This window comes from Anabas testudineus, chromosome 11, assembly GCF_900324465.2.
Source record: "Anabas testudineus chromosome 11, fAnaTes1.2, whole genome shotgun sequence".
NCBI lineage: Eukaryota > Metazoa > Chordata > Actinopteri > Anabantiformes > Anabantidae > Anabas > Anabas testudineus.
Window position 1 is genome coordinate 9,699,646 of NC_046620.1, and position 27,993 is coordinate 9,727,638.

The following is a 27,993-nucleotide window of genomic DNA, read 5'->3' on the forward strand; positions in this document are numbered from 1 at the left end:
AATTGGCTTTGTTTAAATACAGACTCAGATTTAGATTTGTGGTATGAGAGACAGATGGAAAGAAGAAGGGGTGGCAGAGAGAGCGAGAGAGAGAGAGAGAGAGAGGAGTGGTACAGACAGAGAGGGTGGGGTGACTTTTGCGGTTGGGGCAACAAAAGGGGGAACTGAGAACTGTACAGTCTGACATTTAACGCTACAATGACCAAATAAATTGTCAGCAACAGCCAGCTACAGTCACTGGAAACGTGATATGCGATCGTTAATTTTATTTATTAATACCTGGTAATTGCTCGTGTGTGACTGCTTTGTTCAGAAAGCGATCAATATTGAAATAGAGCGAATAATAGCTGTGGACAAAGAGAGATGTCACGTTGGTGCCGCCACCACAGGCTGTAATGGTTTAGTAATTCGAATTAATTTCTCAGGGTGTTATTACAGTAGTTGCTTTTTTTAAAATCTCCAATTTAGTGGAAAACACTACGCTTAAGTATTTTAGCTGACTGTGTATATTGTGTTTTAGTTGCCATTAGACTGCGCCAACTTCTACCGTGCCCCTTCTCTTCCACATATGTATGTATACATACGCTTGTAAAGAAGTAACGGCTGCGGATTAAACTCCCTTGAGCTCGGTGTTCCTCGTTGAGTGGGTTTTTATAGGATGGATGGTACACTGTTTTCACACACATTCCTGTTGATAATTGCAGAAAAAATCTTTTTTTATGCCATTACAGGTTTTCACGTTGTCAGACATTGTCTCGACTTCATCTTGAAACAATCTTCACATGTGGAAGGCGTTGTCAGCTGTCAAGTCTGGTGATAAAATAAAATTAGTACCATTAGAGATTTTGACTGGCTGAGGTCTCAGAAGGGCACTAAACATTTTTGCCTATTGTGCACCTTTGATCAGCCAGTCAGTTTGGAAGTCTGGATTAAATTGTTTCCTGTAAATGTTAAATTTGAACAAAATGTCTGAAGCCAAATAAGTTCCAGCAATGTTGCAGACTGTGCTCGTTTCTAACGCGATTTGTCTTTGTGTCATTTTCCAGGTTGTTAAGGTGATGGTGGGCTCTGACAACCGTGACTGTGAGCCTAAAGCAGAGCTGAAAAAAAAATAAAAAAAAAAACAACGAAAAAACCCAGACAGGACAAGAAGGACAGCCTGCACAGCACCTTTTACACGGATCTACAACACACTCAATCAAACTCAAACCGAAGCTGATGTTTCGTGGAGTTTCGCCTTAAACAAAAGAAGCTGAGAAGTTTTTGTTTAAAAGTTAGATTCACGGACCTGTGTGGAGTTACATGGACCTGATGAAGGAAATGGAGGGATATTAGTTTGGGCCTGACACCTGGTTTCTGCTTCCCGTTACTGTGTGGAGTACAGAGGGCCAGTAGCCGAAACCGTGCTGCTGGACGAGCCGCTGCGGCGCCGGGACGAATCGAGTCGCTTCAGCAGAATTGATGCCAAGTCCACCATGATGTTTTTATAGCCTGATGATTAGCAGAGGTAAGACACCTATATGTTTTAATCTATCCTGTCCTTTTTTGTTCTTATTAGGACCTCAGTATGAATGTTAATATCTTTATTAGCCTGGATTAATTGATAAGCAACACGTGATAAAAATAAGTCAGTCTTTACTATGCATAAAGTAATAAATCACAAAATGATGCAATCATTTGCATATGATCACATGACATAACATTTGATGCTGTAATACAGTAATGTAGGCATCACACATCTATTAATGTATTTTTCTTAATTATAGTTTATGAAGTTGTTATTATTCAAGATCAGTCACTGTTTGTTCTGATCTTATTACATAAACATTTCTATTGTGTAGTAGCAGCTTTCATTTTTAAGCCCTGCTCAAACTTTTATTATTCATTATCATTATTGTGTGTGTTTGTGTGTGCGTGCTTCCTTATGCCTCTTTGTGCATTTTTCTGTAAACATGTTTAAATATGGTTTTATCTGTGCTTTTATCAGAATCAGAATCAGAAACATTTTATTGCCAGGTGTGTTAAAGAGCATTTTACAGCACTAGGAAATTAAAGAGTTATGATTTCGATAAAATTTGCATAACTAATAAACCACATGCATAATTTCTTAAGATTACAAAAAAAAAAACCTGTTTTGATCTGCATGTCTGCTACGTAAAGGAAAATCAGTGTGTGGGTCTTGATAGCTACGGTTAGAGCTACAGTTAGAGCTTAAGAACGTGTACGGGGGGAGTTTACTCAGACTAAATGAATGCTGATAAAATGGCGTTGTGCTGAGCAACGGTAGTCTGATCATGAAAAGCAGCTCTTAGTCATCACAGTCGGAGGAAGTAACTCTGTGTTAGTGTGTGTGTGTGTGTGTGTGTGTGTTGCCTCAAAATGCTACCCAGATGCTGTGGTGTTCAGGTTTAACAGCTTTACTTTTTTTGAGAGTGCTAAAGAACGTCTTTGACATTTTAGGGCGTCTGACTCTTAGCAAAACATTACCTGCTCCTCCATCATGCCTCCGTTGTTGCTGCACTCCGCTTCAGTAAACCTCATTAGCAGAGCTTGTTAGTTTGTTACATTCACTAAAGTTTAGCGGTAGCAACTTTGCCAGTTGTTTATTCGCCTGGGTAAGATTATATGCACTTAAAAGCAAAAAGCAAAAAAGTTATTGGAACCAGTTGTATCTTGTTAACTAAATCTTTGTGGCATGACTCTTTTGCAAATGTTGTTAATACACTACTTCTACGCCACTCCTGCTACAGAGCCAGCAATATTGATACCAGTGGAATAAACTTATTTTAAAGACACTGTAGCAGCCAACCTGTTCTGTAGAGTGCAGCTCCTGGACAGGTTTCCTTTAATTAAACCAGGGGCTTTATGTAGAATGAATTGTTTACAGTGGGAGTTTTTGTGCGGTGCAGGCGTCTGTTTTTGTTGTTGTGAGCGTTCAGCAATTCAAAAAGGCGCTCACACATACGCAGGCTATGATACTACAGGAAATGCTTGTGAATACAGTTGAGGTTATTATGTAAATGTGCGCACAAAGCTGCGGTGGTTTGTGGTGTAAGGTACATTGCAATTATAGTGGTGTCAATATTATATTGTTTCTGTTTAAATTCTGCACATCGAGCCGCCCATGCTTCCGTGTGAATGTGTAACGCAAGCAGGTTTTTCAGTTTTTTTGTGTAGGCCATTTTATCGAGTTTGTGCTGTATATGCTGAAATACTTCACGTAGTTCTGCATACGTTTTTCCATGTGTGACGGCGCATGTTTGCACATTTTAGTAAAGTAAGCAGTTGTGTGTGGTAATATATTGATATGTGGTATGATGTACTTTAATGACGCTGTATTTTGCTGGATCGGGCTTATTGTAAAATTACATTTTAGTACAAACACATACACAGACATGGCGGAATATAAGAATTTGTTTAGTCCTGCGTCCATCAGTCATCAGTAATATGTGCACACACTCATACACATAGCTGTCATATCTTCCTACACCTGTGTAACCAAGCAGGAGTAACTGAGACATTGTTTCTACAAAAAAACATTTGCTGTTTGCGTTTTCATGATGTCATCTTTTGCGCTTTGAATGCATATTCTAATCACTCTAATAGAGGTAGTTCAGGTCTTAGTGGATGCTTTACCAAAATATGCTCAAAAAAAGGGGAAGTGTGTTTTGTGTGTAATGAGGTGAACTGACCCATTAAGGCAAAATCATTTTTCTCTTTGTGTGTGGTTTCAGTTTGTGTCACTTTGACGATAAGATGAGATAAATCTTTGTAATTGGAGTTAATTCTTATTTGAAATGGTGTTTTTTTATTTTATTTTTTATTTTTTTATTGATCTCTTTGCATAGACATAGTTTAGTGCAGGCCTAGTATAGGATTGGGTAAGTACACTCGGTATGTAACGTGTGTGTTTGTGTGTGTGTGTGTTTATGTATGTTTTCCATTATGTGGTGTGGTGGCTTCGCTTGGTGATGTTATTCTGCAAGGCGGGTCGCTTTGAGATTCTTGATGCTTTTAACTGTGGTCTGTGTTTGTGTGTCCAGCTATGCCTTCACATGTGCATGCTTGCATGACTTCATCCGTGCATATACACACGTGCATGCATGCGCGCTCGTGTGCACGCGTGTGTGCGCCTGTGTGTGTTGTGGTATTATGTTGTCTTTGATGTGCTAGTACAAGTCAGCGTTTTAGAAAACTGAGGAATGTTGAGACAATTCAGTCAGGCCCACAAGAAATGCTACACACAAACACACTTATACACACAAACACATTACTGAGAAATTCACAAGTTTATTTATTTCTGATGTAGTGGCCCACAAATGAGTTTCTGCTCCTCTGAGACTGTGTTTGCTCCCCCTTGTGTGTCAGTCTGCCTCCTTCTGTCTGTCGCTGTGCGTCACCCAGAATCTTCCCTCGCACACACAGACACACACACACACCCACATTACAAGTCGCAGTAGAACATGGGCCTGTAGAAAATGTGTGAATGCATGTATGTAAGCTACCTGTTGACCTATTTCTGCCATTTGCGTCAAAATGGTGCCACATTGTGTGTGTGTGTGTGTGTGTGTGTGGTGATATCATCTTCTCACCATTATAAAGCAGGATGTGCCGCTAATAGTTCTCACACACAGGTTTTTGTGTCTATGCCCCTGTGTGTGTGTGTGTGTGTGTGTGTGTGTGTGTGTGTTCATCATTTTGTACAGAGGGCATCAAACCCCTAAACCCCCTTCATGCACCATACCCACACACACACCTAGATGCACACTGAAGGTGTTACTCTTTGCCCCAAAATCCCAAACTACATTTAATTGTAATCAATTCAAATAAAGACGTATTAATTATGCAGCTTAATAAAGGAGGATTCATCAGCTGTCTTAACAATTAATGACTTAATTTGTTAGTTTGGCAATGATCGACTTTTTTAAAGAATACAGAATCAATCAGCAGCAGCCGACTCTTTTGGGTCATCACTATCATTTCATCTCTTCACCTTTATGTGATTTTTTTTATTTTTCAGTTGCCTGCCAGTGGTTCTGTAAATTTATGTGACATCACAAGTTAGGAGATGTGACATACTATAGTTTTCTGTGATTTCACTTCTCTTATATTTGGACTGAGCCTTGAGGTATGTTAGCAACTAGCCTCCGACTTGGCATTGACACTGCAGCAGCCAGCAGTGTTTGTCAAAGCGTGTAGAACCTGTCAACACTCAGGTAGAAACATTTTCTCTGCCTACAATCTTATTTTGACAAATTCATTAGGGTGCATGTGTCCCAAGGTTAGCCCCAGTACTCCTCACTCGTAGTAAGTCAGCCCAACGTTTGTGCACAGAAACACTGTCCAATCTGACATATGTGTTGCTGACTGCACTGAGTGCTGCTTCAGTCAGCAACACTAAGTCCCAGCTCAGTTTGGCTTCTGATTCGCTCTGTGGTTGATAATTAGTCAGTATAATGTTGCAGGAGCTAGTCAATATTAGCCTCCAGCTTATGGTTTGCCTTACAGCATGACCTAATTAAGTTAAGGTACTTTGCTGGCTCAATGACTTGTCAACACTAATGGAGGAATATAATTGCATAAACTACACAAATCCATAGTGAATTAAACAGAAAGATACAGAGTAGAAGTACGTATGTTTGAGTTGAAAACAAAACATCAATTCTCTGTGTATTTGTACAGGGACGTGTTTAGAGACACAGGTTGACACCTGACTGTAACCAAACTGCAGGTCTCACTAAATCAGACATAAAATTTAAATCCACCAGGAAATGAAAACCATTTTATTGGGAGCTTTCACTGAAACACCTCTGAAATCCCCCCTCTCCTCTCATCCACCTGCGCCGTGTCTGGGTACGTTTAGGGCGCTTTTTTTGTCGAGCCTTTCTGGGGATAAAATCCATTAATCAGATTAAGAATGGTAACCAGGCAAAACAAGGGCAATAGACCTAGCCCAGTTTTCAAAGTGTCCACCAATTTATCTTCCTCTCTGTACGTGTCTGTGTTTGTTGCAGAATTGGGGTTGAAATCCATTAATCAGATTAGGTTAGCAAGTGACCACATAGCTAGAGGGAGGGAGGCACACCAGGCCCCAACTAGTGGTTCAGTATTTAGTGTTATTATACCACAGGATTACACTCCGAGCCTGATACTTTTTGTGTGTGTGTGTGTGTGTGTGTGTGTGTGTGTGTGTGAAACGCAGAGGCATCTGTTTTGTTCAGATTCGTGGATCTCGTCTGAGCATATGTCTGCAGGTCTGTGTACACATGAGACTCCAACACAGCTAAGTAATACTGATAGAAAAACTAGCAAGGTGCGATACCACATTAGCATGCAAACACACACACACACACACACACACACACAGAGTCTGTAATTACTAACACACATGCCACTTAGTGCTTATCAAAAGCTTTCCCCACTGACTACATATTTGTCTGTGCGCATGTTTGTGTATTTTCCAAGCTGTTAGATCTGCATATGTGTCACTACTTGCTTTCACAAAAACCCACGCTCCACCCATTCACTTACAAATTGACTCTTTAATGATCTTTGCTTCTATCTGAGGCTACCTGTTGCATGCGTGAGTGTGTGTGTGTGTGTGTGTGTGTGTGTGTGCACGCACGCACGCGTGTGCGACTTGCTTTTGTGCCTTCGTCTGGGTGCAAAGATGTGGGTGTGTGTTTTTTTTTTTTTTTTTTTTGTTCAGTTTGGATACAACTGCGTGGAGCCAAGTGAACAAGTGTTAACAAGCTCTGTGCAGACTATTTATTTAATCCATATGCTGGTGTGTAGAGCTGCTTGTATGTCTGGAAGGGGGGGAAAAAAAAATCACTGTGCATTTGCAGCTTTGTCTGAGGTACATAAATGATTGCAAGGTCAGCTCAAATGTGGCAAACTCATACTGTGATTTCTTTATTTAATTTTTTGTTTACATGGTACTCTGCTGATATTCAACAATAGTACTATTTATTTCTCATAGGGATGTCATGGCTTTAGTGGTTCTCTGTAACACTGTCACAAACTCTGGCAACTTTTAACCTTTATTTTAATGTTCTGACATGTTGTGCAGAGTTTGATTAAGACCCGTCAGTTGCCCATCATATTTTTACATATTACATATTTCATCCCATATTGTCAGATTCAAATTTCTTTTTTTTTTCTCCCCTTGATTCTCTAACTGCAACAAATAAATGCGGTTAGTCAGTGTGCTGTCGATAGGGCTGTGCCAGTTCGACAGCACTAGCGCCCCTACCCAAGACGATAAAGACGGAGCTGCTGGGAGCTGACAGGCTTGTGGCGAGTGGTGGGGCTGCAGCTAGCATCCAACTCGACCAGCTAAAGCGGCCAGGGTGCCTGGCAGCAGCAGAACAACTTGCCAGAACAATAAAAACAGAGTAGCTGGGGGCCGACAGATTCCAACTGGTAGTTTTTTTTTTTTTTTTTCCCAAATCCAGGTGCCAAGCAAAGCCAAACCAGCAACCAGCTCAGCCTCCACGCTGCAGTGGGCTCCACAGTAGATTGGTGCGTTTGTGTGAGTGTGTTGCCAGTGTCTGTGTAGAGGGAGTCTAGGTATGTGGAACAATGTGGGCACATAATTGTCATCAAACAGGAGGAAAAAGTACACATTGTCAACAGGAACCAGAAAGATGTTGGCTGTTTTTGTGCACATATGCTGTGTTTGTTAATGTCCAGCAGTATATAATTTATTTATGTCATGGCTGCCAATGTTGAAATGGTTTCAGCACCTGGGGACAGAACAGGGGGGTGAAAATTGAGGTGTTGGCCCACTTAGTTTAAATAGTAAGTCAAAACAGACTTTGTGACTTGTGGGCCACAATGCTTTGCCATTACAATATCTACAGCATAATGGAGGTAGCGTTGACATAATTCCTACAGTTAACAGTGTGTCGTGGTGTAAACATTTAATGTAGTTTTTAGTTTTACTCATTGATCAGAGTGTCTTATTGTTCATTCTGTACGGCTTTTACATGTTTACTGAGTTGATAGCAAGAACTATTCACAGATGGTTCCATTGTCCATTTATCTGTATTGTGTGTGGGAGAGAGAGAAAGAGGGAGGAGGAGAGAGAGCCTAGACTAATCAATGTGCCACAATGAAAAAGATTTCAATATTTGTCACTGTATGTTGACGCTGTGGCGAGCCACCACCAATACGTCAATGTAGTATGTGAAACACTGCAAATGTGTTCCCTTCCTCCTTCTGATGAGACGTCTTCCTCTGAGTAAGGTGACTCAGTGTTGCTCTGCTTCCTCCTCCATCATGTCTTACAGATGTTGCTTGTTTGGTCTTAAAGAATCAGCGCTGAGTAGGTCGACCTGGAAAACGGACGGTTTTTGTCTCCAGCTGCTTTGAGTCACCCGGATATATTTGACTGCAATAACAAACACTGTTGAATGTGACTCCTGAATCTTTTCAGAGCCAATAGTCAGTAACGGAACATGAAATGTTCCACATTGTTAAGGGTACGGGGGGGACCTGCTGTGTCTTTGAACACAAGAGGGAAAACGTACAGTGAGGTATTGGCAGAGGAATGGATTTAGCTGCTGTCAGACAAAATGAAGCTGTGATCGAAAGGATGAATGAGAAAACTTTTTGAAGCAACTTTTAATTACTTCCAGAGTGCAGGCAATATACCATAGTGATAGAAACGCTGAAAAAGACGTAAGAGACACGGAGAGAGATACACAACTGAATGTATTATCGTCCGGTTGTTATGATGAACCTGACACAGACTTAATAAGGAGGTGTCTGGGCTTTGTTTAGTTAAGATCTTCTGCCGAGAAGACCGCTGCAGTTGAAGTAGTACACACTTTCACACACTTGCTTTCTGGTCTGTTAGGTTAATTCTTATTGTAGAGGGTGGTGGGGTACAGTACGTCTTTTTTTTTTTTTTTTTTTTTTGCTTGTTGTTGTTTCTTGTCTCAATGGCAGAATTTCAATTCTGCCATTGAGATTACTGGAGATCTCTGAGCTGAAATGAGCTGTTACACTTGTTAGAAATTAGATGCATCAGGAGCACATATATTCAACTTTTAGTAGCATCCAGTGTTTACTGACAGCTTCGATAGTCAGATATTAGCTGTTATATTATCCAGTCTAACTGGTCGATCTGCCTCAGCTGCTTAAAGGAATGAATTTAAAACCAACATTAGGTTGAATAGTTACCGTTAGACTGTGCAAAATAACTAATCTGTCTAATGGATAAGTACCCCAGAATGCTTAATGCTGAACCTCTGCGTGTGTGTATGAACACACATATTTGTGTGTGTGTGGTAATCTCTGTGGCAGGTTCCTTGCCATTAGTGCGCTACTAAACAAGGCGGCAATTCATTCAGCAGGTTTAGCTGTCTGGTGTGTGTGTGTGTGTGTGTGTGTGTGTGTGTGTGTGTGTGAGAGAGAAAATCTGTGAATGTGTGTGTGCAGCTGTGTGGCAGGTTTCTAAGTGCAGAGTGTGTGTTGTTTTTAGAGAATTGTTTCCGTGTGCCTGTCTGCACCATATGGTCCAATGTGGAAAAAAAGGCCCCTTTAGGGGTCTGTGTATGGGAATATGTATGTGTATGTGTGAGAGTCAGAATGTGTATTTGTGCGTAGAAATGTGTGTACAGCGGTCTGGTCTGCCTAGAGTGAAGCTGTGAAAACAGAAATGTCCTCAGGAAAAAAAAAAAACAACAATATAGGAGCAGTGATGTCAAATATTACCTCTCTCTCCGTCTCTTTCTGTCTCTCTCTTTCACACACACACACACTTTTGGTCACCCTTTTCTCTTATTTCATCTCTTATCATTCTTTCTCTCCCCTGCTTTTTTCTTATGTGTAGCTGTATTAGGTCTATTTGTCGAGCGCATTGTGCTGCAATGATCTCTTTCTATTTTTACTTCACTAATTATTTTCTTTTCAGCAACTGCTTTTCAACAATCTCGTCTTATTTAAATCTGTTGTTGTTGTTGTTGTAGCGTTCTCAAATTGGTGAAAATCATCTCTCTAATTTTTCCCTCAGTAATCACTTTCTTTTCTCTTGTTTTTCATTTGTCTGTTTGTTTTTTGCTCGTCGTTTATTTTGTCTAATTGGCGTAAACCTCAGGGCTGTGGTAATGACTTCTGAGGTTAACGAGCTTCTGCTAACAATCACTCACTTGCACACGCGCACACACAAGCACGCACTTGTGCAACAATGCACACACTCACATGCACTCTCAACTAAGCATGTATATACTGTATACTGTACAGAGCCGTGAGCCTATACTTACAAAGAGACACATGCATCACATTCAGGGATGTACATACGTGTGTGCTCACTGGCATGCGCGCAGACACACACGTGCATTTCCACTGTACATCAGGCTAATTTATGAGACTGCCTTACAAAAATCTGAAAGCTGTGACACTATCAGAAACTTGTCACACTTGATTTGCGATCCGTGTTTACGGCTTCGCTTTGAGTGTGAGGTTAAAAACACATTTGCAACACAAAAAGAGCAAGTTAGTCCAGGCTGTCATGTTTGAGTAATTCAGTAACTCGTACCCATTCATTCTAAAATAAGTCGGCAACAAAATCAAGTTAAAAGAGTTAAATATTACTGTCTGAGGATGGAATCAGTTCCTCTTCATTTTAAAATTAAGGAAGGATAGAGGAAGCGTGTTAAGAACGTCTACCAGCTTTTTAGTTCCTCTTAGAACTGACTCACTAATTCACTCACAAAACCCAGTCATCCAGTGGAGGGGCTTTATATTCTGCTATCTGCAGGAGTCGAAAGCTAAAGTTTGTGCTTTTAAAAAAAAATTCAATCTTACATTCTGAGGCAAAGTTGAAAAAATATGGCAGCTCCAATGCTGAGTTTGGTTGGTAGGAGTGTTTTGAATTTGCTGCTGATCTGATTTGGGCCTCCGCCCAGCATCTTCTACAAAGCAACATCAGCTGAGACTCTTGGATATTGTAGTATTTAGAGACGTCCACAGAGCCAAGTTTAGAGGAAAAACATGGTTTCTTAGTGACAAAGCTGAAAGAATAAATAAAACCTGTGTCCAAAACATAAAGTTATTGGATCCTTAAAATTTCTGTTTGATACTGCCATCGAGATCATCAGAGTCTTATGCAGATGATAAGTCAGACAGGCAAACCATTTCCCGTACATGTATATGATGTAATACTGTAACTGAGGGGACAACCTCTGTATTCAAAAGGACGTTTCTGTGATGAAGAGCGATGGTTGACCAGAGATTAACAGTAGTGTAAGTGTAAGTCTTGCAGCATCTGTGAGTGTTATTAATAAACACTTGTATGATCTGTTAGCATGAAGCCCTGGAGTCACTGTGCTGCACACACATCTATCTAATTCATTCAACTGATCCATCCTTTTAAAACTCTGATGCATTCATTCCCTTAAACTCAGCCGCACATTAAGGGTTTTGAATGTTCAGCTTTGAGATGCTAAATTCCACTAAGCCTCACTGATGACTGGAACCACACTTCAGTCTTGACAGCAGTCTCCTGTTAGTTCTCCTAGTGTGAACTCTGCTTGAATTTCTCTCTCTCTCTCTTTGCTCTCTCTGGTATCTTGATATGGTCTGTGTTCTGCAGTGACTTCTAAACATTTACATTTCTGCTTTCAAGTGCTGTTTATATATGGCTCTTATCTGCTATCTAGCACACACACACGCACGCACACGCACGCTCGGACAGGGACAGACGGTGAATCAAACCTTTAGTCGTCCTGACAGCAACGCTGTTGCTATGTCCATAATAGGACAGGAGCAGAGAGAAAGAGGAAGGCAGTAAAAGAAAAGAGTGCCACATAGACAGAAGGAGTAGGAGGCAGATAATTTGCCACCAGTGTGTTTTGTGGTGAGGTGAGGCGTGGAACTTTGGTGACTTCAGCTCACAGGCTTTTTTGTGATATTCCGCTGATTCCCTGTAGAGAAATTTTTCTTTTCATCTCCCCCCTTTGATTGCAGCCTCGGCCACAGAACAGCACTCCTGGGACTGGTGGGGATTCATTGTGTTGCTCAAGGACACTTTAGGAGGGTGGAATCTTACATTCCCAGGGGAGATAACTTGGCCTTTTTGTTGAAGGATACTTTAGTCTTTAGCTACTTTGCCACCCTGCCCTGTTAGCCTTGCCTTTTGTGCTTGAACGTTGCCCTATCTTAATAAACTCTTGACAAATTTTCTAATAAGAAAAAAACTCTTAGGGGACCAGTGGTCCACTCTGCAGGTAGGGACAGAAGAGGTACAGTCTGCATACTGAGGCTGGGATTAAGCGATTAAACCATTTCATAGCACATACAATGCCAAAAGTATTTTGATTCCAGCTTCTTTATTTATTCATTATAAAGTTTTTATATTGAGGTTTTGAACCACTGTTCAGACAGAAGACATTTGATGACATTTCAGCAGCACTGCCTCGCAGCCTGGAAACCATTGTTTTAAGGGACCAGGACCTGAGTATTAGCTCCTAATGTCACTTGCAGTGTGTCACAATGTACCCAGTGGCTCCAGAGGTGACATTTGACCTTTTTAGACCATGCAAGGGAAACGACAACTCGGTGAAGTTTCAGCTCAAACAGGTGATCGTGAGATGTGATCGTGTGGTGACATGATCTTGTTGTGAGCCGTATTTTAGAGCCCCAATTCATTTTCTTCTATTGAGGAGAGTTGGATTTGTTGCTTCAGGGACATGAGCTATGAATGACAGGATGATTAAGCAGAGCAGGCTTTTGGAGAAGGAGAGAGTGATAGAAGAATGCCTTGTTACAGTGAAATTGAGGAAGAGTCGAAAGAGGTAGTGTATTTAGAAAGAGAGAGAGAGAGAGAGAGAGGGCGAGGGGGAGGAAATGACACATAGGTGGAAAGAATCTCATCCCTGCTTCTGTCTCACATTGGCTTTCTCTTCTTCGGTCTAGCAAATTTTCACACACACACATACACACACTCACTCACCCCATAATTGAACATTAATTGAGCACTTCTTATCTGCTTATCTGTCCAAAGAGGTTCAAAGCAAAGATTCAAATGTGTGTGTGTGTGTGTGTGTGTGTGTGTGTGTGTGTGCATGTGCGGTTTGATTCTTATCAAACTGTTTGACTCAGAGCGGCTTTTAAGGCAATGAATTCACATCTCGTCCTCTTTCTGTCTCCACTTCTCTTTCCTTTTGGGCTCTTTCTAAATCTCTCCCAGTCTCCTTTTTGTGTGTAAATGTCTCTCTATTTTATTTCTGCCTTGACATCCGGCTCTCAGTTTTTCGCTAAAGTCAAACAACATTTATTACCAATATTCACAGCAAGACAGAAAGACAGCACCTGCAACAGCAACATGTTGTCCCTATCCACACACGTACACACGTGTTTAGCCATTCATTCACACATCTGCCAATCTAGCTGTGCATCAAGCAGCGGTTCGGGTTGATGGAAAGATAAGAGCGAAGTTTTTATTCCTCGTCTTGATCAGACGGGGGGGCTTGTCAAATTTTGACTAGATTAGGTTGAAAAGATGAGCATGTTAGGAGTTGAGGGTGTGATGTCAGAGACCTTACACACAACGGGAGCATAATAGTGCAAATATTACTTTCAGACACTAGTTAGTGACTGGCGGTAAGAGACGCAGCCAAAAGGCTGAAGTAGGGGAACACTGCTGGTTCATTTTCCCATCGGTGCCCGTGTATATTTGACACTTTACAATACATTATCTCTGGTTTGGCCCCAGGGCAACGAAACATTTTTGAGCATGCAAAAGACACTTTCAGCTGTCAATTGCAGTAGAAATTGAACATGGAGGAGAAAAAAAAAAAAAAAAAAAAAAAAAGAAAGTCTTGGCAGCATGCTGGGTTTTTATGTCATTCATCAGCGGTGTAGATCAGAGAGAGATTAGAGAGAAGAATAAAAAGAGATGAAAAGAAGGGAAAGACAGAGGGAGGGGCTGGGTTTAAAATAAGAGATGAAAGGATTTAGGGTGTAGTAACAGCTAGATAGGTTGAAGCACTAAACTCTGTGTTTGTGCGCGTCCATGCTTGTATTTGTGTGTATGTATGAGGGTTTTAAAGGGTGTACCAGCAGTTAGATGGGTGTGAGAACTAAAGATTACATACCTGTGCTCTTATTACTGATCCACACCTGAATCCCTTTGACCTACTTAAGGTGTCCTGATCTAGTTGAAGTTCTATGACTTATCCTCAGTACGCACTTAAAAAGAAGCTGATAAGTTTTGACAGAGCAGACAAGATAGGATGTGTTGAGCTTCGTCCTTTTCAAATGTGACCACATCATTATTTTGAGGCCTGCCAAGCTGATAAGTAACGCATATTGGGTATCACAATATCAGAAAATAGGCCTCCCTCGGTGAGATTAAGAATTCTGCCAGTGTCTTTGGAAATGAAGTGCAAGGATTGCCCAATCCCCTGAGTGACAGAATCATTTTTACCAGGCTTATCTTCTGGCTTTTGCAGCTCGCTGACATTGTATGTTGCTATCTTTTACAATTCCAAATCCTTATTACTCCATTTGACAGGTAAAGTAAATGTACGGAAATATTGAAAGAAGCTACATAAGGCACATAAACTCCTGGGTTGACCTTGCATAAACAAAAGGCAGAATACATCATACAGCACAAAGAGATGTCGCTCTGCATGACACATTTTAGTCACACCTAGGCTTTATCACAGCAGGATGTTTTAACTACGTTGTTATACTCAGTTATGATAGATGTCAGGTGTGTATCTGTGCGGGTTCCACTAATTCTGCGTGATCATCAACCGTGGATAGTGAGTGTATTAGACAAGTCGGTGCCCTCAGTTAAGAATTGTGTAAAAGCCTGCTTGAAGTCAAAGTGAATTTCCACTGTAGGTGTTTCCAAGGGCTCCTTTTACATGGTGCTGATGCCCTTTTTTTTAGTTATTATCCAAAGAGCATTGCAGAGAGGATGCGAGCGCGTGCTCCACAATACACGATTAATGGTCGATAGCATTCTGTCGATACTTCAGGCAGAGGACCCATGTCAAGGCAACACTCCCTGAATAATCGCCACCTTCATCACACTTACAAAGCCTCTGCTCTCCCGTCCTCCATAAAATCATCCAGAGCACCCCAACAGAGATAATCACAGATGATCGATTTCAGTTTATCATGTTGAGAATGCAGAATTAGATCAGATCAGGCCATTGTACATTACCGTCACCTCTGTGTATAAGCAGCTGTTGCTGCTGCTGATGTATAGGCTGCAGTCATTTTAACTAAACTCTGGCTAGAAAACAGTTGTACATAACATTTTATTCATGTTTTGAGAACTGGCTTTAGCTGCCTCTCATGTGCTTTAATCTGAAGTCAACCACTAATAGTGACTGATACGGGAAAGCTGGTGGCTCTTTAAGTCCAAAGAGCATCAGGGTAGAGGCCTGGAACGCAGAAGTGAGAAAAACAGGAACTTTTTTCCCGTTACTTATCTTAAAGAGTCTTAAAACATCAAATAATTTTTTAAATACAGAGGAAGAAACCGATCTTTGCCTGTGTAGTGATCCCGTGCACGTTTGGCTCTGTATGTGAAACTCAGTCATTATGTCAGTAGGTAGTTAACATGATCAATAAATACATTATTCTGCAGCTTCTATATGCAAGAAGTTGTTTATTAAAAAAAACAACAACTGTATTTTAAAAACATAAACAAAAGTCTTCAGCTGAATACATAGTATATACTGTGTGTGTGTGTGTGTGTTTCATTAGTGCATGTTTGTGTGTTTAGGAGCTGTTATCTCAAACCCTGGTGTCGCAATAATGTGCAACTTCCCCTAGCACAGGAAAGCTCACCGTGTGTGTGTGTGTGTGCGTGTGTGTGAGGAGAATAAGCACGAAAACAAATGAGAAAAGCATTGTGTGAGAGATGGATGTGAGCGCACAAAAAAACAGAGGATATTTTTTTTCCCCGGCCACCCTGCTCCATCAATGTAACGCTTGGTGACGAAGTGGGAGCATCAATTAGGAAAATAACTTTTATCACTTCCAAGAGAAAGAGAGAGAGAGAGAGAGATTTTCCTTGAGGTTTCCTGAGGTATCCACCTCGTGAAAAATGTGACACCTGCTGTTGTAGAAAGAACGATAGCCTGAAGTTAAAACAAAAACTTGACACTTTATAAAGTATTTTAGGCACCTTCAGACTTTTCCTGACAATTCAGCCACACTCTTACATTTATATATCTTCCACAACTCACAAAAAAAATACAACGTTAAAACTTTAGGGGTTGCATTTTTAGCCCATATGCTGTGAAATGCATGCAAGTGATTTGCAGGGAAACCTTTTCTTATGTTCTTTTATGTGGTCTCTGATGCGTGATTATCACTACATAGCAGGCATTATCGTTAGCCGTGATTGTACGCCCAAGTTACCATTTGTAAAATTCCTATTTTGATTCTTTATTGCTATTGCTGTAATGTTTCTACAGTAGTTAATTCATCATCTTGGGAAAAAATGATTATTATTCAGTTTGTCTCGTTGAAAAGGTTTTTGATTGTTTTACTGCAGAATGGGGTTATGTAGTAATTCTCTTAGAGCTAGTTGTCTACCTCTGTAGTCCCCCAGGGCATGCAAAATCTCCCATAACCATCCACTCTCTGTCTGTCTCTGTGCATGTGTGTGTCTGTGCGTGCATTTATGTGTGTGTCTGTCTGTGTCAGTTGTTATGCAGGATAGAGGAAATGAAAGCTCAGACTGAGCCCCAAGGCTTTCTAAACTGTCTCAGTGTCCTTCACATGCATGTGCTTTTGTCTGTGTGTGTTTGTAGGACTGAGCACATCTGCTCCAGTGAATAAGTGCGTGAGATAATATGAGTTAGCAGTAAATAAGGTAAACATATCGTTTCTTTTTTATCTCTGTCCTTTCACATTATAATCACACATACATAAGGACACACTGTGTGAATATACCATATGCACACAGTGTAAGGAAGTGATTGAATCTCAGCTTTTATTGAGAAATACTGGGCAGTGCTGCCACCTACTTCCTCTTTTTTTTTGTTTTTCGTGCACATATATGTGCGCTTTCTTTAACTGTGTCTATTTGTGCGTCTTACACACACGTGTATTGTGTGTAATTTTAAACTCTTTCCTAGAACTGACAATAGCTACATTGAGGACACGGTGTACAATGCATTGCATCATGCAGGTGGTAGTAGCTATTACTTTGGTGTAATGGAATTTGATAGCATTTCAAGAAAAATTACATGATGCAAACTGCATTTCTCTTAAATATATTTCTCTTCACTAACAGAAAAACACTTTTTATTTACTTTTCACTCTTTCCTCAGTTAAATTTTAATGTAACCCTGTTTGAGTGTGTGTGATTTCCTGGTTGTCCCCCAGCAACCCCCGAGCTCTAATCACAGGAAGTCGAGAGGAAGTTGTCGGGTCTCCGTTATACTAACACACACACACACACACACACACACACACCTCCCACGCTTCACGTCAGTAAACGGTAGTGTGAAGCAAATAAAAGCAAATAAAAAAAAATGGTAAAAAGAAGTGAGTGTGAAAGGGAGGGGGGGCAATGTTCAGGTGTGACTTATCATTTGCTCTCTTTCTTTCATCAAGTGTGAAAACTCTGTCTCCTACTGCACCACTGCCTCTGGTGCCCTCGTCTTCTCTTGTTTGCTCAATACTTCTGTGTGAAGCATCAGCAACTCGTCGGTAAACTGAGAAACTGTGTGTTTACATCTATTCTAGTAACCTGGTTATTATCTGTGCTCTGTCTCATAACCCTGATTTCCCAGAAGCCTTGTGAAAGAGACAGGAGAAAAGGCACTGAAAGTAATCTGCTCACTACAGCTGGTTTTCTGCAGGAGGAATCTGATTGTGTGGCCACGTACTACACACTTAACTGGGTTTCTAATGGTGCTTGAACGTGTACAAATGCACTTTACAAAGACAAGGACAGGGATTTTATTACTTTGACAGCAGTGTGGTGGGATGAAAGGAAGCGTCCTTATATCTAAAGTTTGAAAAACAAGTGTAAAAATAAAAAGTCCCTTTCCACAGCTGAATAGCAGCAGATTATTTGTAAAATCCAGCAGCTGGAGGTAGAAAAGCTCATATGACAAGCATGAGATACGGCTTTGGAAAAGTGTGCAGTGTTTGTGTCCTTAGTGTGTGTGTATGTGACACTGAGCTGTTTTTTTTTTTTTTTGCTGTTCTCGTCAGTGTTTGTAAGGTGAGTGCACCAAGCTAAACTGTTTCTGATAGTTTCACATAAAAATCAATATCCTGAGACAGACTCCATCCTTCTGCCTCTGAACACAAGCAGAAAAAGTCATGGCCTGTGTTTTGAAACTTGAAGAAATATGAAGTTACTCTGTAAAGTTGTGCTTTTGGTTTGCTTTTTTAATTCAGATACGTCATATGGTGTGTGTGTGTGTGTGTGTGTGTGTGTGTGTGTGTGTGTATAATCATCACACCAAAGCAGAACAGGTATTTCTGCATTAAATCGTTAATTGTATTAACATTAATATTTTAATCTCCCCCTCTCTCTACTCACATCCAGCACTTTGTCTTTGGTGCTCTTTGTTAAACAAGGCTTTTAAAACAGACACCTCTTTACTACTGTATTTCAAGGATTTGGAGGACGCCCTTCAATTATTTATCGCTTTTGATGTGTTTTCCCTTTGTGTGAATATGATGTACGTATTTGTACTGTCACGACATACTGTCAGTGCGTTTCCTTTGGTATTAAGGCTGTGATTTAATACTTTCATCACAGCATAAAATGTCTCTTTTTTTTGTGTTTGAAGAATCCCATTTCAGGCTATTTCACCAGAAAATACTTCAGTTTATTGTTTATTCAGTTTGTTCTGATGCAGCGATGTTAGATTTGGTGATTGTGGTGTGTTTATAATGTCTGCTGTACAAAGAAACTAAATTGGGAAATATTATTATTCCATCACGCCATCTATTATTATAATCTATTATTAGATGCAAATAGTGGAACAGATCTTTTGAAGTGGTCATATATATATATATATATACAATATATCTTTTTATCATTAATTATCACTGTGCATAATTCAGTGATGGATGTTAATGTATGTGAATGTGTCTTTTGTCTGAGGCATGTTTGCGTTTAAATAAACGTATAAAATTAGATTTCTTGACATGTGCTTTCCGTTTCTCTCCAAGTGTGTGATCCATAAGGATCTTTTCCCATTGCCAGCCTCCGTTTCCTGGCAGCCAGTTTAACAATAATTAATTATACACACTCTTTGTGTATGTGTACATATGCGTGTGTGTTTTTCGTCCTCCTGCATGAAACAGCGCTGCCTCACGACAGCTGCGTGATTTATCCTTCAAGTTATAAATGAGATTTTTCACACATACACACCACAGATAGCTGTTGACCACAACTTGCTCACAAGCAAATTGGGTTAAGGTGACATCATCTGTGATGGTGAAAGAGAGAGATCAATTTTTAAAGGAGCTTTCTTAGACGTGACCACACACACATGGTATGCTCCACACACGCATTCACACACAGACGGACTTTGCTCTAAGGACCAAAACAGGGGAGCTGTGTCTGTATCTGAGTCTCTCTCTGTGTGTGTGTATATAAAGTTAAAATCCAGACAGCCATTCCAGAGGCCAGACTATTGAGTCTTATAAACTCTCAGGTCACAGATTATTGAAATAGCAGAAGATATATATATATAGAGAGAGAGAGAGTCTGGGCCTGTGTGTGTCTTCTGTTTCGCTATTTGACTAAAACATTACAAATTGCTGAGAAGACCCAGAAATCCAGACGCACATGTGGACGCACATCTGTATGTGCATGTATTTACTGTGAGTGAATGAAATAACACAGGTGTATGCGTGTCTGTGTGTGTGTGTGTGTCTGAGACTGAGGGAGAGATTTGGAGTTGTGTATGCCAGTATTTGAAGTAGCAGCCTGGATTTGTGTGTGTGCATGTGTGTGTTGTAATACTGATTTATTTCAGTATCATTTATAGTCCCATTGGGAACAGAACCAGCAACGTCTTGGCAGCTATTTCACTGTTATAGTCTAGCATACACACAGACAGTCTATTGTGCAGACTAATCCAACAAAATGTGCCTTGTTGTAACCTGCTAACCTCCCATAATTTGGCTGAGAAAGCTCGGGCAGCCTAAGAAATTCAAACGGATCCCTTCAGAGAACCTGAGAAACGTTGTTTTATCCTCCTCCGACCCACCTGTGGGCCTTGACACACTTCAAAATAAAGTTTTATAGACTGTAGCTCCCTGGGTGCTAGCATAGGGGCTTTCAAGTTTGCCTTTTACAGATGAAAACAGCTATTTTGTGTCATGCCGCGTGAGTCACAGTTGGACAAAGTGAGTTGCGTTCACTTGTAACGTTTTCTGTTGTCTTTTGTGCGAGTTGTAAAGTCAAAGATTTAATTGAGCTTGAAAGCAGAAATCCAGCTCTTTCAATTTGTTGGCCTGTTTAGAGAATCTCCCCTGGTGACGTGGGAAATTCTCTTCTCCTCCGCTCAGTAGTTGTTGAGACACATTTAAACAGGGGTCTGGACCCCAGACTTTTCAGTAGCCAGAAGACCATGGTTATACTGGACACCTCCCAGTTATGTGTTTGTGTCTGCATGTGGCGTTAACCAGCGCTCTGCTTTGACTCCCTTTAGGGGTAAATAGCCGCACACACAACACAGACCTTCCCAGACCCTGTGTGGTGCAATAATCCAATGTAGTTATTGGAGGTCAGACTCCTCTAATAGACTTTTAATAAAGTTTGTATGGTGGGGGGGCTGGACCGGGAGTGTGTATTTGTGTGCAAGCAGGATGCATGCAGCCGTTCCCACATACATAGGTTAAACCTCAAAATAATGAGAATCTGCAAGAGAGACGGTGCTTCCTTGTGCCATGTTTACATGTTTATTTGATTAAAATGCCTGAATGTATTAAAGGAGATGGATTGTGTAATGTACCAACATCAAGACATATGGTTTTGGATCCATCACTGGAACGGGTTTTTTGGGTTAAAGATGAAGTGACGTCTTGCATTCAGAAATCTAGTATCTTTGAAGGTATAGTGTGAAGAACTATTAGGAAGCTGTCTTTGTGGGGATAATTATAGCTCCTACTTTTACAGTGACACACACACACACACACACACACACAGTAACACAAGAAACACAGTCTGAGCATGCTGCATTTTTAAAAAAATCTCCCTCCACTGTGTATAATGAATAGATGTCTATCTGTCAGCCATGTAGAGTGACTGAAACGGTTGAGTTTTCGACACATTCACACTCACCTACAAACGCATCAAGGTTCATATAAGGATAGGCTAAAAGTAAGGGGAGGAGAGAGAGTGATGGAGCTTGAGAAGAAGACAGCGAAAGACTTAAGGGGAGAGAAGTGGATAAGGTGGGTGGGGAGCGAGAGATTAATTGAGAGAGATAGCTAGATGAAAAATGGACAGGGAGGGAGAGGAAGAGCGAAGTGTGTTCACAACATCGGCTTGTGCGTGTGAGCGAGTCAGAGACCAATATAGGGAGTAAGTAAGCAGAGTGAAGGAGCACAAACAGAGGGAGGGAGGCTCACGACGACAGAGAGAGAGGTACTGAAATGTGAACCTCTGATTAAGTTTGACATTTAAGATGACATATTTTGCATGCTGTTACCCCATTACAAATGAGTCCTACACTCTGGCAGAGTGTGTGTGTGTGTGTCTGCGTGGGAGTCTATATGTGTGTGTGTGTGTGTGTGTGTGTCTGTGTTTGAGTCTATATATATATATATATATGTTAGTGTGTGTGTGTGTGTGTGTGTGTGTGTGTGTGCGTTTGTGTGTGTGTGTTGCTTGATCCATGGCAGGACTGAATTGGGCCCCTGCTACATAGCAGATGAAGAAGTGTGAGTGTAAGTACGAGTCCTGGCATTGATTAGGGGCCTAGCAGGCAACTAAAAGCTTTTACTCTTAAAATGGCAGGTGGACTCAGAGTCTCAGACTGATTTTTTTTATCCTCCTTCCCCTCTCTCCCTCCCTCTTCTTCTCTCTCGATGCCCCTCCCTACCTTCAATTAGCTGCCTGCCTCTGCAAAACCATGCTGTTCGTTGACCCCCAAAGAAGAAACGACTGACTCCCCTCTGACCTCATCTCCTTATTACTGACAATATCAGATACACCTGTGCTCCCGTCCCGCGTTCAAACTAAGCGCCACATTGCAGCGTGCACTTATGACAGACTCCTATTATTATCCCACCACTCTAAACAGGCTCAGTTCCACGGACTGATTTGTTTTGTCTGTGTGGGTAGTGATACTTTCCTATGTGAGCTTTCATTAATGTTTTCTTTAGCTGCTTTCCTTCACCGACACGTGACCTAAAGCTGCGAGCCAATTCAGCGTGACTGCCATTTTGTGCATCAGCGGCCTTCTTAGAAGTAATAATGTGTGACATTTTCATATAAAGAAAACAACAACAGCAGCAGCAGCAGCAGCAGCAGCAGCTGGTGTCTGCCAGGTCCTTCAGGGAGAATCCCTTTTATTGGCAGGAAGTGATGTGTTTCAGGCTTCTGGAACATTTGAGAATGGTCATCAAACTGTGGTTGATCAGTCAAAATATTTCTTAACAATCTGATCAGAGGAAGCCCGAAAAACTGAGCAATAAACACCCGGTAGATTAGTCAGTTAAAGGTTGTTCTGTAAATGATAAATCCATATATATATATATCCATATATCCCATTAAAGATTTAAGTCATTGTTCAAGCAAAAAGGAACATTTGGTGATGAAGATATGATGCATTATTGGGTTTTGAACTAGTAGGTACTCAAACTAGCTCCTTAAAGTCACAGAGTGATGGATATTTTTTGTAACTGAGAAAACGTATTGAAAACAAGTCTTTGCTCAGTGGTTAATAAGCAGTTTCTTACATCTTAACAAAATGAATGCAGCTTGTCATGTATTAATGTCTTAAATCAGTTGATTGAAGTATTTTCTACTTTTATTGAATCCATTAAATATATTTAGCGTGCCACTGAGCCATGGCAGCTTTCCACACATACTCTTTCCTGTCACATTGTAAAGGAGAAATTCACCTCATGAAATCCATGTTGTATGTTCAAGCCACCAGCTGGACACCTGACCTGATGCACGAGATTCTAACAATGCCAAATTATTCGGACGGATGACAAGAGTTTGGCTTTGAAACGGCTGATAAACAGTTTTCCTTGGCAAACCTTTAGCTCTCTTTGGACATCGGGGAAGTTTTTAGGAAGTAGATCATGTACAAGTCATTCACTTTTTGGAGGATGCTTATTAGTATGTGGAGCTTATCTGCTCTTTGCCTCTTGCCTTTTTTCTCTTCTTCCTATTCCCATCTATTCATTTCCCCAGACAATTTCTTTTTTCTTTTTTAAAGAAGAAAATATATTCTCTTTCCTGTCTAAAACCTCCCCTCTCCAAGCTCTTTCCCTCCTTTCTCGTACCCCCCATCAGACAGTTCTAGGTTTTTTATTTTAATTAACAGTCCTTACCTCCTTTTTTCCTTCTCTCTTTCTTCCTCTTTTATCCATACTCCTCCTTAGTGTACTCCCACATACGTCTATGTTTTTAAAAACCTACGAATGGCACAGTTAACCAGAGGAACAGAGGAAAAAAAAAGATGAAGACAGATGATGAGGAGCCCAAAATGTAGGGACACAGACTGAGAGGAGATTATGAAGAAGCAGCATGATGCAGATGGAGAGAGGGATATTGCCCTTAGCATGATGACTTCATATGTTGCACATGAATTCTTTGTTTATGAAAGATGGACATGCCAGCTACAGCTGTCATGTCATGGTGAAAGGAAGAGCACCGACACCCAAAGACACCGGGAACATGAGGCTTTGGAAAAATCCAGTATCAAACCCATTTAGGACTGTGACTGAATATAATGCAGTAAGAACAGTAATTCACTTGGGGTCAGTGGCTAAAATGGCTGCTAATCGGTTTTTCTCCATTAGTGAGATCTAACTTTGTTCTCTTTGTGAGAAAGACTGCGCTCGGAGTTACATGAATTTCACCGTTGGTCAGTTTTACATGACGATCCTGTACATTTTATGTGGTTGAGTTACATGGTGGCTCACACACACCCTTGTAACCGCACGATAAACTACAGGTATACTAAAATTAGGTTGAATAGAGGCAAACTGCTTGAGTTGCAGTAATATATAATGAAAAATCTCTTCACAAAAATGCATTATTCCCTTCTCAATGCATCTTTCAACAGTTGTCTTTGGGTGATTATTGGCAATTTAAGATAAAAGGCTCACTGGCGTTGGGGCTAATTGTACTTGATGGAAATGATTAACTGTCACTTTTATCCTCGCTGTGGTATTGAGGCCATTGTGGTGTATAGGGGCTAATTGTAGCTGGTAGCAGTAGTTGTTATGCGGTATGTTGTGGTGGGCTGTACCTAATTGTAGTTGATAGTAATGGTTCCAGTCTGTGTATACAGCCTGAAGCAGACAAAGCCTCTACTGCGACACTGAGACACACACATACTCACAGATGCATACGCTAAGAAACAGCCCCACACAGTTCAGCCTTTTAAGACACACACACACACACACACACCTCGTCTGCTTGCCCACATCCTGGAGCATGCAAGCGCGCCAGAAGTATGTAAATGAGCAAGTAATGCCATTGTAAGTAAATGACAAAAGTGAATGTTTATAGTGTCCTCTTTCTAATTCCCGTCCTATTGATTTCGCACTTCGGTCAAATCATTTCTAATGTTGTTCTGATTATTTTGATTAACGTTTTAAGTCGCTGCTGAAATCACCCAGGGCAGATGGAAACACAGTTAGGTCAGTCAGTGCTTCTTAGGTCGGGATTTCAGCTTCATTGCTTTACCACAACGATCTGTAGTTTTCCACTGTGTGTGTGTGTGTGTGTGTGTGTGTGTGAGTGAATGATGAATTCTTACTGGGTGTGGTGAACATCAGATGAGATTTTCCTCTGCTCCCTGCACTCACTCACTCACTCACTCTCCCTCTCCCAAACACACACACACACACACACACACACACACACACACACAGTGAGTGCCAGGGCTGGTCTAGGCGTGGGCCCTCGCAGACATAAATTGCTTTATTTTAATAGTTGAATGGTAGAAAGAGAGAGAGGTAGAGAAAAAAATAGTAAAACACAAGAAAGGCCATAGAAAGAAGATTGGATTCAACAGAATCCAGCTCTCTCTCTCTCTCTCTCTCTTTCTCTCTCTCTCTCTCTCTCTCTCTCGCTCTCTCTGTCATTTTCCTCTTTTCTCTATGTGTTCGTGCTTTATTTTCTCTTTTTTTCTCTAATCCTCTAGATTACATTACAGGGTGGTTAAAATATGGTTCATTTTAATCTGTTTATGTGTCTCTACTTGTTTATTTATGGTCATCTGATTATCTGTTTTCAACTACATTCCCTTTTACTTCTCGCTCTTTAGATGTGTGTGTGTGTGTGTGTGTGTGTGTGTGTGTGTGTGTGTGTGTGTTCATTCGCTCATGCTTTAACTGTTTGCAGATTACTATCAGTAAATAACAATAAGCATTTATCTCGCGCGCTGACGTAGACTTACTCGCTGGGTCACACACATGCTATCTCTTTTCCACACATCACATCATCAAACATGCATTACTCACACGCACACACACACACACACACACACACACACACACACACACACACACACACACACACACACACACAGTTAGTCCTCCTCATATTGCATTGATCTAAAAGTGATCAGTTGTTGGCGTCTATCAGGCGTCTGTTGGGTTTCGCTCTGTTTATGACCAAACACACACACACACACATGGAAACACAGTGAATGGGTCAATGGGTTGACTGTGTTTACAAGTGAATATGAACTGAAAGACCACAAATAAACACGCACACACACACATGTTCGCAAAAACACACGCAGTATCTCTTTGTCACGACTGTTGTGAACAGAACGACCACAATTGTTCTCGTCTCAAACAAAAGAAAGATTATGGTTTAACATAAAACACATGGCTGGTTATTTGATGGCTTTGTATAGTGATTATAAGGAAGGGAGGGGAGGGATGGTGGGAGAGGGCAGGAACAGAAAGAAAAATTTTAATGATGGAATTACTTAAATTATTGTAGCAATTATTCTTGTGTGTGAAAGAGGGCATTAGAGAACAAAAAAAAAATGACTGCAACGCAAGGAAAACGCCTGGATAAGTGCCTTTTTTGTTTGACAGAGGCATTTTATGCTGATTATAAATGTGCAAGACAAGGAAAGGAATGAAAGGTCAACAGAGAGAAAAAGGAGATGAGTGCGGGCTAAAAGTAAAATGGGATATGAAATGAGAAGGCAGGCCAAAAGAGAATAAAGAAAGAGAAAGGAAGGAGAAGGACGGGAGGTGATGCAGATAGAGCACGGGAGACGGTGAGAGATGAGAAAAAGAGAAGTTGGGAGCCAGAAAATGAATGAGAGGCATGCAGAGAGAGATGCAAAAGAGAAAAGAGAAATTTGGAGCGCTGGAGGGGACGAATTGCAGTCTGCTGCCTCCCTCATCCATCTTTCTGATATGGGGTGTGCAGTTTGATGTGGTTCACTGTTGGCCATTCTCCCACTCTCTCTCCCTGTCTCTCTACTCCCTCTGACTCCCCCATTTCTCTCCGTGCCTCATCCTCTCTCTGCCACCCCCCTCTCTCTCTCTCTCTCTCTGATATGGTTTGTGTTTTGATGTGGTCATGTGTTGAAGATTCTCACGGATGGTTTCCATAACGATAAAAAGATTCTCTCCCTAATCTGAAAAAAAAAAAAAACAAAAACAAAAAAAACAAAATGCAGAAAGTTGAGCTTAAGGATGCAGCGAATATCTCACACACACTCCTGAAACGACTCTGTGTTTCTGATTTGCTGGGGCTGTTTTTCTTTGACGAGGTTTGTGGTTAGGAATCATCACAGATTCGGGCATTCAAAGGAGTTTGTAAATCGAATCTAAGCTATTCCTTGTGCAAATACATCACTGTCAGAAAATCATATTTGTGTGTGTGCGTGCCATCTTCAGCATATTATTTGAGTCCTGCAGACACCTTGTATCTCTTAGTGTCTTGATTTCAAGGGATTATGAAAGTCTGCTTGATCTTGCAGAATCCACATGTATGTACATACAATAGCCTGGAAAAAAAATAAAAGAAGAATGAACTATTAGTGTCTTTCTCTGCACACTTTTCAGAGATGGTGAGGAAGAAGAATCCCCCTATCCGGAGTGTGGGAGGTGAAGAGGAGGAGGAGGAAGAAGAGGGGAGGAGGCCAGCAGGAGAAGAAGAAGAGGAGGGAGAGGAAGAGGGCAGAGTAGGAGCAGAGGCTGAACGGATAAACCGCCCCTCTGAACCGGAATCCTCCGAACGGATCCGAGCAGATGAGGAGCAGGAGGAGGAGGAGGCAGAAAGCGAGTGTGTTTCCTCATCTGTCTCTCCCTCATCCATCAGTGATCGCTACAGTAATGAGGAGAGAGGGGGGAGGAGAGGCGGAGGAGGGAGGGCCAAACGGGGAGGAGCAGCATTGACTGACAGACCCGAGAGCCCATCGGAGCCCGAGGATGGGGAAAAGGCAGTAGAGGAAGGAGAGAGGAGTGAAAGAGACAGAGGGGAAGCCGATCATCTCACCCCTCCTCTCCTCTCTGTTCCCCACCTCCTCACCAGGCAGGAAGGAGGGGAGGAGTCGTCAACTGACACCCCTCCGCTTTCCTCCAGCCCCTCTCCTAAACTCCAGGACTTCAAGTGCAACGTGTGTGGTTATGGTTACTATGGCAACGACCCCGCTGACCTGGTGAAGCACTTTAGGAAGTATCACCTGGGCCTGCACAACCGCACACGGCAGGATGCTGCCCTCGACACACACATCCTGGCCCTTCACAACATGGCCCCCCAACACACACCTCTAGGTAATTCCGACTCCCAGATTCCTGTATTTGAGTCAGTAGATTAACTTA

General features: G+C 41.3%; 1 protein-coding gene across 4 annotated transcripts in view; it reads left to right on the plus strand.

The window, feature by feature from the left end:
* The window catches only part of trps1 (trichorhinophalangeal syndrome I), a 99,822-nt gene that overhangs the window by 17,735 nt on the left and 54,094 nt on the right, over window positions 1-27,993 (plus strand). For all 4 annotated transcript variants that reach the window (XM_026347899.2, XM_026347900.2, XM_026347903.2 and 1 more), the window contains exons 2-3: window positions 1,047-1,507; window positions 27,235-27,945. In XM_026347899.2, coding sequence (XP_026203684.1) covers window positions 1,495-1,507; window positions 27,235-27,945 — 724 coding nt within the window. In that variant the 5' untranslated portion in view covers window positions 1,047-1,494. The remainder of the gene's footprint in view (window positions 1-1,046; window positions 1,508-27,234; window positions 27,946-27,993) is intronic.